This window comes from Lactuca saligna, chromosome 1 (assembly GCF_052625555.1).
Source record: "Lactuca saligna cultivar CGN05327 chromosome 1, ASM5262555v1, whole genome shotgun sequence".
In the NCBI taxonomy this organism is placed as follows: Eukaryota; Viridiplantae; Streptophyta; class Magnoliopsida; order Asterales; family Asteraceae; genus Lactuca; species Lactuca saligna.
Genome location: NC_136417.1, coordinates 73,800,717 through 73,812,238, shown reverse-complemented (window position 1 = coordinate 73,812,238; position 11,522 = coordinate 73,800,717). Strand labels below are relative to the sequence as shown.

Genomic DNA, 11,522 nt, shown 5'->3' with positions numbered 1-11,522 from the left:
AGGTAAGAAATCCTGACTGAGTAAGAAATCCTGTTGTTTGATTGTACATCTGACTGAATGTGCTAAGTGATGAAAAATGACCGTTTTACCCTTCTGTTATATATAGTGGTGTATTAAGTTGCTGAATAATTATAAAAACATACATATTGTCATACAAAATGTAAATTACACATAAATAAAAAATGTCATACAAAATGTAAATTAAACATAAATCATTTAATATCCAAATAAAAACATAATGAAATTTAAAATAACATAATAATTTAATGTAAAGTAGGTGAAAGTAGTCGATTTGCAATCTGATCACGCAAAGCACGCATATATTCAACGACTTCTGGACCCCATTCTATGCCTTGTATGTTTTCTCTATCAATTCCCCCACCTTGGACATCAGGAGTAACCATAGTGTCCTCCTCAAAATTTCTAAACAATTCATCTTTTATATTGTATTTCCTTATAAAATTATGGACCGCAACACAAGCAATGACTATGTCTTTTTGCACTGTAAAAGGATAAGGAGCCATTTGTTTTAAGATTGGGAATCTCGCCTTCAATACACCATAAGCACACTCAATAACATTTCTAAGTTGTGCATGAGCATAATTGAACCTTTCTTCTCTAGTTAAAGGTCTGCCTCTTCGAAAATCGGCTAACCAATACCTAGTATTGCGGTATGGAGCCATAAACCCACGAGTGTTTGTATATGCAGCATCACAAAGGTAATATTTATCTGCAAGCGAATGTGACATATTATATAATGACACATATTATATAAAGAAGATAGATAATAAAAATTATATAAAGATTACAAACCTGGTGGAGGAAATGGAAATCTAGAAGTCGAATTGAATGCAACTTCTTTCAAAACTCTTGAATCATGTGCTATACCCTCCCATCCAACCCAAACAAAGGTGAATATCATATCAAAATCACAAATTCCTACTTGAAAACATTCTCCTTTTCCTCTTCCTCTATAATGGGTTTGTTGATCAACGGGTACAACCGCATGTACAAGAGTTCCATCTAATGCACCTATTGCTCCGGAAAAAATATTTTTTAACCGTCTATGCCGTTCCGAGTTATGTCTTGTTGGATTAGGAGTTGTTGGTACTATAATTTCTTTTGCAAAACACATCATTGCTGTTAGGACCTCATGAAAACATTGATGAATCATTTGTGTGGAGTGATGAAATCTTCCCTTAACCATGCGAAAACGTACATTATGTCCTATAACATGTAAGAAGATAGCCATCTTCTCTTCAATGCTTGTTGTCATACTAGCTTGCAACCAATTTTTTTTCGGTAAAATGGTTGCATAATAGTGCAAATGCCTCTTGTGTAAGACGCATGATATCAAAACATTGTGTAGGGTCTCCGTACATCAAATCTTCCGTATACGCATACCCGCTTGAATCGTTTTCTCTAATTCTATGAATTCTGATTAGTCTGCGCCGGTTTGACCTCAACCAATAAAACACAAGTAGAAGAAAAGCCACAACTTCACCATCAGAAACCATACTTGACCTGTTACAAACAATTAGGTAACATGTTAAAGTAAAAAAAAAAATCATGCACCAAAGTCATATAACATAAAACTAGTAAATAACAAAAGTCATATTCAATATCCAATAACATATCATCTAAACTAACAAAAGTCATATAACATAAGATGCGAAAGTCATCAAACATAGGATCCAAAGTAACCAAAAAAACTAGAAAACATCATCCAAAAAAGTCATCAAACATAGGATCCAAAGTAAGCAAAAAACTAGTAACCAAACTTTTCTACCCGCACCGATCAAAGGTAACCATACTTCCTACCCGCACTCATCACCCACGACTCACAACTAGTATGCGAAAGTCGTAACCAAACTTTTCGAACATCATCACTTTCACCAAGTAGCAAAAGAGCGGTCTTGTGTCTTTCATCTTCTTCTCCCCATTCCATTTTGTTCAATTTCTCCATACACGCATCAACATCCTTATCCATTTCACTTTTTTCCATTCTTTCATTTTTTTCCACTAACGACCTTGCAAGCTTGACAATCTCCTCTTCAACTTCTAATGCCCTTGCATCTCTTTATTTCCCACCAACTCTTTTGTTTCCACCAACTTCTGTATTTTTTGAACGCCCCGAAGATTCTTCACTTGCACCTACATGTTGTGTTGAGGTTTCCATTGGAACATCTTCATTAAAATCATGGGCACTAATCTCTTCTAAAGGACGAGGGAGTGTAGAAGATGGCCCGCAACTTTGAAAGTCGGTTGAGGTCGACCCTTCAAATAGTTGGGTGCAAAGATCTGGAAACAGCAGGGGTCTACTTTTCAATGACAACACGTACTTGTTCAACTATTTGCAATTTTTATAATTATTAGTTTTTTTTATAAAAATAATCATAATAGTATTTGTTATAAAAATATTACCTTCCCCTCTTCCTTCCATTGTTCATCGGTCAGATTAAATTTATTTTTTATAGGATCATATATATTGCCGGTTTTGTTTTTCAGTTTCACCCAAGCAACATACTTTGATTTGTAGTAGTCAAAGTGGTTTCTCATTTGCTTTTGATCAACCTCTTTACCGTGTTCGTTATCAGTTTTTCGCGTATTGTCTTCCATGAACTAGCCTTAAGCCTAGAACCCTCACGACCATTAGTGTTTATTTCATGGATACATGCATCAAGAAAAGTTTTGTCCCCACTTTCGTTCCAAACCAACGTCCTAAAACATTAAAATAATTTTCTACCAATGAATCAACATCATAGCTTATAAACAAAAAAAATTCACAACATTGTCAACAAAGCCTATACACAAAAAAAGATTCACATCATTGCCAATATACACATGATTTCACAGCTTATACACAAGAAAAGATTTCAGATTTTGTTCCAAACCAACATTGCCATCATAAACAAAAAAAAAATCACAGCTTATAAACAAAAAAAGATTTCACAGCATGATTTCACAACTTATAAACAAAAAAAATCACTGCATTGCCATTTCACACATGATGTTTAAAAGATTTCACAGCCTATACACATGATGTTTAAAAGATTTCACAGCCTATACACACAAAAAAATACAACATGTTTATAAGACTTCATAGCTTATAAACAAAAAAATATCACAACATTGCCAATAGACACATGATTTCACAGCCTATATACAAGAAAGAATTTCAGATTTTGTTCCAAACCAACATTGTCATCATGACTTTAAGATTTCACAGCCTAATAACAAAAAAAATCACAATATTGCCAATACATGCATGATTTCACAGCTTACATAACCAATTTTCAGATTTCATAAATTAGAGCAAAGAATAATTCTAATTTCATAGCATCTAAACACATAATTTCAAATTTCATAACATTACAAGATGAATTTCTGATTGCATAACATTAGACCAAGAATAAATTTTGATTTCAAAACCAATTTCTGATTTCTGATTTCACAAATCATATACAAAGGAGAAGGAAAAATAATTTTCACAGGAAAAAACATAGGAAAAAATAATTAGTCTTGAATTTCCAATTATAAAGTTTCTCATTCATCACACAACCAAGTTGTATGATTCCAAGTTTCTGTCCAATTGAAACTTGGGCGATGAGAAAATCTCCTTATTTGGCAAATTCTTGACATTTCCACAAATAACATAATTAAGAATCAAATCCATTATTGCTAATAATAGAAACCTTCAAACATCAATTTTTTCATACACGCCATTGCAAGGATAAATAAATAAGATAGAATCAAATTTTATTTTATTGCGGAAAAATATGTCCTTACATTGCAATTCAATTGAAAAACTATGTTATTACATATTTCTTAGCAATCTATTCTAACTCCAAGTAGTAGCTCAAGAATCTAATCTCCAAGCAATGCGATCGAAATCCATATATTCACGATTAGATTCAGCTCACTTCTTCCCTTAAGCTTCCTCTCTTTTCTTCGATCCTACAAAACATCAAAATGTAATCTTATCACATCATGTATTAAGAATCTAGAATAGGAACTTAAAAGAGTTAGATAATGGATTTTACCTGAAGTAGAGCCATATGTCTTGACTCTCCCATCTCTTAAATCTCTCAGGTAAATAGGGCAGCTTCGTCTCCAATGCCCATTCTTTTTGCAATAAAAGCAAATGGACTTCTTTGGCTTAGCATATGGGACAATCTCAGCCTTTTCTGGACTTCCAATGTTGCCAATGTCCAATGAAGTTTGGGAGTTCTATTGACCATTCAAGTTTTCTTTACCAGTGCGCCAAATCATCGCTGATTCGGCCACAATTAGCAAATAGGTCAAATCCATGAGGGTCACGTCGTGCCCCATCATACAGTACTCTCTTACGAACTCACTATATGTGTCAGGAAGTGACTGAAGAACCTAGTCTACAGCCAACATCTTTGAGAAATCGACACCCAACATCCTCAACCTGTCAATGTGTGACTTCATCTTTAAGACGTATGTACACACAGGTTGTCCGTCTTCATGTTTCATTGCCATTAGGGCTTCAGTGAGCTTGAACTTTTCAAGCCTTCGTTCATGTGGGTTAGGGAGAAGAATAGGAGGAGGTGGAAGAAATGAAGCATGACTCTCATTTCCTTGATCGTATCGTGGAGCGTCATCTTCATTTGGAAAACTTGTTCCAAGGGATTTGGGAAGACCATTTTTAGATTTAGACATCTACAAAACGGGAGAAAATTCAAGTCAGTTGATAAGAATCCTTGATGTAACACCCAAATGAAACATCAAGGCTAGGATCCAACACAATACTCTACAACCTAGAAGAGGGATGCTGTAATCTAGTTGCAGAATATTTGAAGGTAGGTAAATGGCGATTTACCAATTTCCACCATGAAAAACGAAAAAGATATTTAAGTTTTAAATGTATTGAAAACTCCTAGATCCTTTGAGATTCATTGAAATTTTCAATGGCATATTTAATCTAGATTATCCCCTTCAAGTGTGCGACTGGGATGCCGAAGATCACAAACAAGGTGTGAATAACCATGCGAATCAACATGGTGCACTCAATGCTACTATCACCTAATCAATGTGCCGGTTAGCCACACACACTCCATTGATCTATGATAAACATTGAGCCACCCTTCGCTACCAATGTCAATCCCAAATTAGTGTGCCGGTTAACCACGCACGCTCCACTAACGTTTGACAAGGGTACGAAGTGTAATTCCATGGATTAGCATACAATTCACATTTTGCCTAAAGTAACTATGATTTGGGAATTCGTAAAAGCATTTAGTTAATTTGTTCTTCATTATACTTATAATGGAAGGTTGTGTCCTATCCTACCTATTCAGCTAACGACCCTTCACTAGTCAAGAGTGCGGTGGGTAAGAGTGGATACCCATTCAATCGCCATTTTATAGGCAATTTCCTTAAACACCCCTTATAGAACAACTTCATGAATGAGGCCTACTAACAGTAACACTGACTCTTTTACTCATACATATATATATATATATATATATATATATATATATATATATATATATATATATATATATATATATAATATTAGACTTTTAATGTTACATATATTATAAGGGTGTATTTTATACTTTTAAAATACTAGGGTTTTAATCATATTTAACTTTTTCAAAAATTAAAACTTTTTAATTTTAAACTCTTAAATATTAAAATATTGATTTAATAATTATCCAAAATTAAACAATTAATTTAAATTATTAAATCTTGTAGGATTATCTATTAAATTAAACAATTAATATAATCTAATCCCATATCCCCTAACATTTGAAAATTTATGGAATGGGATAATTCATAAGATATTTAATTATCTATTTAAGGAATCAATGATAATTACAAGATATGGCATTATCCAAATCCCTAAAATTTGGGAATACTATCTAGGGGACAAGGCAAATTTCGAAATTCTAGGGTTAGACAACCCTAAAATCGAAATCTTAGGGCCAAAGGAAAGGGTTTAGAAAACCCTACCAAAATTTCAAAATCTAGGGTTTAGAAACCCTAATTTCGAAAATCAAGCCTCCAGGGTTTATTAGCCATAAACCCTAATTGTCATATTCATAAATATGTATCAAATCTAATTGAAAACAAAAAACTAAGGCTCTGATAGGACTGATGGGTTTTATACATAACAAACAATCCTATGTGTGCATGCAACCCTAATTTGAGGATCTATGTTTTTCACTATTAGACATACAAGCATTGAACACAAAAAACTAGAAAACCCTAGGAAGCACATGTAATTTTCGAAATTAACATATAATTAGGGTTAGGATACATACCTTGATTGTTATATTGTAATAACAATCAAATCCTTGAAGATCTTGAACTTTGGTAGCAAGCGCCACAAGTGTCGCGCCTCTAATGACTCACAAACAAACCTAGCAACCAAGGATTACTATGGAGAGACCAAGGAAACCCTAGGACACTCTAGATTTCGTTCCCCACCTCTAAGGGAGGTTCTAGAATGCTTCAATGCTCAACTTTTAAATATTGTCACCTTTAGTCCCTACAGTTTCAATTAATTCCTTTAATCTTAAAATTAATTCCAAATTAATTTCTGATTAAATATTAATTAAACAATATGATTTCTAATGAATATATTATATCCATAATACATTAATAAATCATTTATCTTGATTTCAAATTAATTTATTAACCAAGTAATAAATTAATAAATCATTCTTCTCTCTCCAACAATTATCCTATTTCATTGCCAGGTTTGAAGGCAACCCAAAAGGACATTGCTACCATCAATTCAAGTACATACCAATTATAGTTATGGGCTTAGACACTTAATCCAACAGATTGGACCCATAGTATGTTGGCATTCCAACTGGACGGTTGAGGGCCTGGGGTATTCCAACCTGATGGTTGACTAGATCCATAGTATGTTGTTTATGATTATATGTGTATTGTTGTGGGTATGGGTATTTTGGGGGAACTCACTAAGCTCTCAGGCTTACAGTTTCAGTTTACTGTTTCAGGTACATCAGGGGACCACGGCAAGGCGAAGGCATGATCGTACAGCTCCTCATGTTTTATTTATGTTTCTGGGAAAACTCTGATATTATACATTTTGAAAACAAAGTTGTAATGATTTTTAATGGTTTGAAATGTTTTTAAAAGTTTTAAATAGGCTTAAATTTTTGGGTGTTACAAGTTGGTATCAGAGCCTTGGTTTGACTGAATTGGAGGAACACTCGCATGAATCTAGTCTCAAACTAAGGAAAATATTTTCAAAATGATTTAAGGGGTTTTCAAAATGAGAAAGGAGGATGCGAAGTGTACGATTAGTCGGAGCTAGTAAGTAGACCCCAAAAATACCATACGAGATATTTGATATTATGTGATATGTTAGAACAGCATGCTAGTAATAATATAGGAATCCTCAGGAATCGTATGATAGAATTGCCTTATCTTTGATGCCTTATCCTATGTAGAGTACCTCATTGGTTGTTTGTGACCCTTTCATGTGTGAACTAACTATTGGGTGAATATTCTAAGCCACATGCTACATGGATTAAATGTTCTTAAGGTAAGGGATTTGGCCCTGTTGCGCAGCTCTTGTCTGAGTCCAACCGGTGTGGGATTAAATTTTTTAGTCTAAAATTGTTTAAGCCGTACGGTATGTGATTGTATTCATGCAATAATTAATTGGCACCAAAGGAGGGTTGTGTGGCATTTGGTGGATGGGTGGGTAGTGAGAACCGAAAGGCTAGTTATGAGATATTTATCATTCCTCTAGAAGTGAGGATTTAATGGTCGCTATGTATATGTATATGGTAGGGTTTTGTGGTGATACTTGAGACAAATATGGGTAGGTATGGAAGGTAGTATGGGCCCGTACTATTGAAAGCACATGAACCATATGCGTGTCAAGGAAGTCACAACCCCTAGGGTGTGGTGGGAGTAGGTTCCCCGTTATGTATGAAAATTATCTGATATCTTTCTGGTAAATGTTCAGTATAGTGATGGCAAATCGATTTGAGGGGGGATCCGGATCAGGATCGGGAACAAGTGGCCAGGATAGACCAATGTTGACTGTCGATCAGATATGGGAGATGATTTCCGTGGAGGTTTCTCAAATTTTGCGTGAAGAATTATTCGGTGTCGTTCACCGGGTCACCGCCAGGGTGATCGCCAAGTTCGAGGAGCAAGTTGTAGCGTTGCAATCTGTGAGAGATGTTACTATCGGGATTACTACTGGGGGAGTGTCGGTGGTTGGGTCACAACTAAGAAAGAGGAGGAGGGATTGTTCAGCAAAGGACGAAGAGTTGGAGACAGCTAACTTAAGTACTGGAAATCAGGAGGATCACGAGGTGTGTGGCAAGTGTGGGGGAACCCACAGATTTTCTTGTCACAAATTCAGGTGCTACAAGTGCGGGAGAGAGGGCATGTGCAACAAGATTGCAAGAAGGATCATATATGCTTTCACTATCACCAGCCAGGTCATTTCAGGTCCAGCTATCCTGCGTTGAGGACGGAAGGAATTCAGATTCCAGCGATCATCGTTCCTCAGGAGGTCAAGGTCGAGCCGCAAGAAGTCTCTGGTATGTAACTGGAAAAAAACCCCATTCTATAATAACATTGTGGTCAAGTCATCCATGATCGGTGTTTATTCTGTCTTGGAATATTGTTGATTATGGATAAGTAGTAATTTCGGGTTAGTTGCCTATTCTGTCTGAACTATGTGTTGCGGAGTTTCATGAGTTGTTAGGCCATTGGAGGTGTTAGGAAGAATTTATTATCAAAGGATTGTAGGTGATTAGAGTTCAGGGATTCATTAGAGGATGGGAAGTAGAGTGGTTGATTAGAATTCTTTTTTTTTCATCTATGGCAAGGGCTGTGCCCTTTCAGTTTTTCAAGCTCAAAAGAGTGAGCAGGATTGTGACCCCAAGATCGGGTTGTATTCCAGCTCGGGGTCAGTTGGTTGCAGGGATTGGCGATATTAATTCAGTGCAGATGGATCAATGTGACATAAATATTTTGTGAGGTCCGGTTTACCTTGGATTTCTTGTATCAGGTGGTAAGGATTGATAGTGCGAACTATTGCAACTTTGGGATTATAAACTATGTCTTGGGAATATTTGCAGCCCGGTTTAGGGAAGAAGTTGCTTCAGCTATTGCAGTTTAGCTATGAACGTTTGAGCGATAAACATGTTTGGAACACCTTTGGAAACAGAGGGCATTAGGTGGGAGGTCTGCGGACAGGATCCCATAGAATGGTTATTCAGCATTGTCAGGATTCAGTGATTTTAGTAACCGTCATGGGTTGGCGGACCAAAGCACCAAGGGAAGTAGCTCGTCGTCAAGGTATTAGTTAGAGCATATATCTCATGGTCTTCAAGAGTTGAGTGTGAGGTCATCCAAGCATTAGCGACAGTCAGTCTCACTGGGATTCAGGAAGTGTTCATCTGGTTCTTAGAAGTGTGTGATCAACTGGGATTGGCTAGTAATGGAGCACTAACGAGAAGGAGTTAATTGTCATCGGGTAGATCGTTGGGAAGTGAGAAGGATTGAGAATCCTCCAATTTTCATGTATTATGAAGGCTTAGTCGAATCTAAGTGGGGGAGAATTACCCCGGGATGCAGAGCGGGAGAGGTTTTGAAACGAGGATAAGTTTCACAACCTAACGGGAAGAACGGAGGCCCTAGTGGCTGCTTGGTTTGAGGGTTGTGTTGGTTTAGGGTTCGGTAAAAACTTCCCAGCATTAGAAACACGTCTTGTTAAGTGCTTGCTAACAGAAGTTAGGGAACCAGGTTGGAGTTCTAGTCGGGAATTGAGTTCAGTTCGAGTATTCATACAAGGGTGTGCTCGACTCTGAAGGTTTTTGGATTAATAAATTGAGGGTTTTGTTAGCTGCCAGGGCTTGGAAGTGCATTCAGCATGGGAGTGCGGGTTATTTAGCGTATGAAGTAGACGCGCGGGTCAGGGAACAGACCATGAATTTCCGATAGGGTGGACGATTGACATTAGGCCTAGGGTTAGGTTGGGGTTAGAGTCCAGAGAAAGGATCAGGAGTTCGGAACCCCAAGTGGGTGAGAACAGTTTGCATGAGAGAGATCATCAGGATGGGTGTTATAGGGAGATGCTTAACAGGTTAGAGCGGTCCAGATAGACTGAAGGCCGGTGGGGCGTACCAGTCAGGCCGAAGGCTCGAGGAACAGTCCAGACGGGCTGAAGGCCCAGAGTGGTGGTCCAGACATGCTGAAGATTACGAGAGTGGTCCAGGTGGACTGAGGGTCTGGTGAGGCGGTCCAGTCATGTTGAAGACTCTGTATGTGTTTGTAGATCTATGTGTGGGTATTGAGTATGTTGCTATGCTATAGCAATCGGTAGGTTTGTCCCCAAGTATTGAACATGCTGATGGAGTATGCTAAAGAATTTACATGGGCCTTGTTAGTTACATGATCAGGTTTTGAGTATATATGTATTACGAGCTAGCAATTTGTTCTGCAAGTAGATAGTGTTGTTGGATTAATGTCTAAGTCCATAACTATAATTGGTAAGACTTGACCCGACCCGACATGGTCCGTTTGGGTTGCATGGCATCATGCATTTGGATAGACTATAATGAGAGAAATAAGACACTTATGGTTATTAATATATTATAAGTTCTAGTATATTAATAATAAGAATAATGAGATTATTTAATTAGTATTGATCAAGAATTAATCTAGGATTAATTAAGTGATCAAAAGAAGACTAATTAAATATATGGGTTGATTATGTAAATCATCCATACTTGTATAGTGGGCTAATGCTCCATGGATAATCAAGTTGGGCTAAAACCCATAGGATGGTCCATGGATGCTCCATGGTGTATTTGAACCCATGGATCCAAGGAAATGGAAAGTCATGACAATTAGGGTTTACCCTAATTGTAACACTATATAAAGATCACATTCTTGGGAAAAATTGGCCACTAGAGAGAGTAAGAAAGCGCTAGCCGATTTTCATGAAGTGTAGAATTCTCTCAAGTCATTCCATTTGTATTTGGTGTTGTGTGAACCATTTGAGGTGTCACACTTGGGGCACTAGGCACTCAAGCTTCATGAAGACTTTCTACATCAAAGAGGTATGTATTCTATCTTGTTACATTCATTGTTTTGTATGCTAGATTAGGATAATACCTTGGAAGTTCTTATTTGCATGTATAATAGAGAAAACATAAATCCAAGGTATTTAGGGTTGCATGTACACTTAGGAGTGTTAGAATGCTCAAAACCCTACAGTGGTATCAGAGACTGGTTTTGTTTTCTTGTTATACTTGCAAAACTGCTTAAAAAATCGAAATTGTTGCTGTCTGATCATCAGACTCGGCGAGTCCATCTGGAGACTCGGCGAGTCCATGCCTAAAAAGTGATCAAATCGATCCAACTCGCCGAGTTGGTTCATGCACTCGACGAGTTGGACCCCCAGACAGCATATTTTCGAGGTTTTTGGTTAGAAATGGACTAGGAACATTACCCTAAGCTGGTTTTGAACTTATAAACTTGTTTTTTGA

The 11,522-nt window shown here is 36.9% G+C and overlaps 1 protein-coding gene across 1 annotated transcript; it reads right to left on the bottom strand.

Moving 5' to 3' along the window:
• Positions 1–263: 263 nt before the first annotated feature.
• LOC145008429 (uncharacterized) lies at positions 264–1,138 on the bottom strand. The gene is made up of 2 exons (XM_078967054.1): positions 814–1,138; positions 264–730 (listed from the first exon to the last, which is right to left on the bottom strand). Exons 1-2 carry the CDS (start codon positions 1,136–1,138, stop codon positions 264–266), a joined length of 792 nt encoding a protein of 263 aa, XP_078823180.1.
• Positions 1,139–11,522: the final 10,384 nt, after the last annotated feature.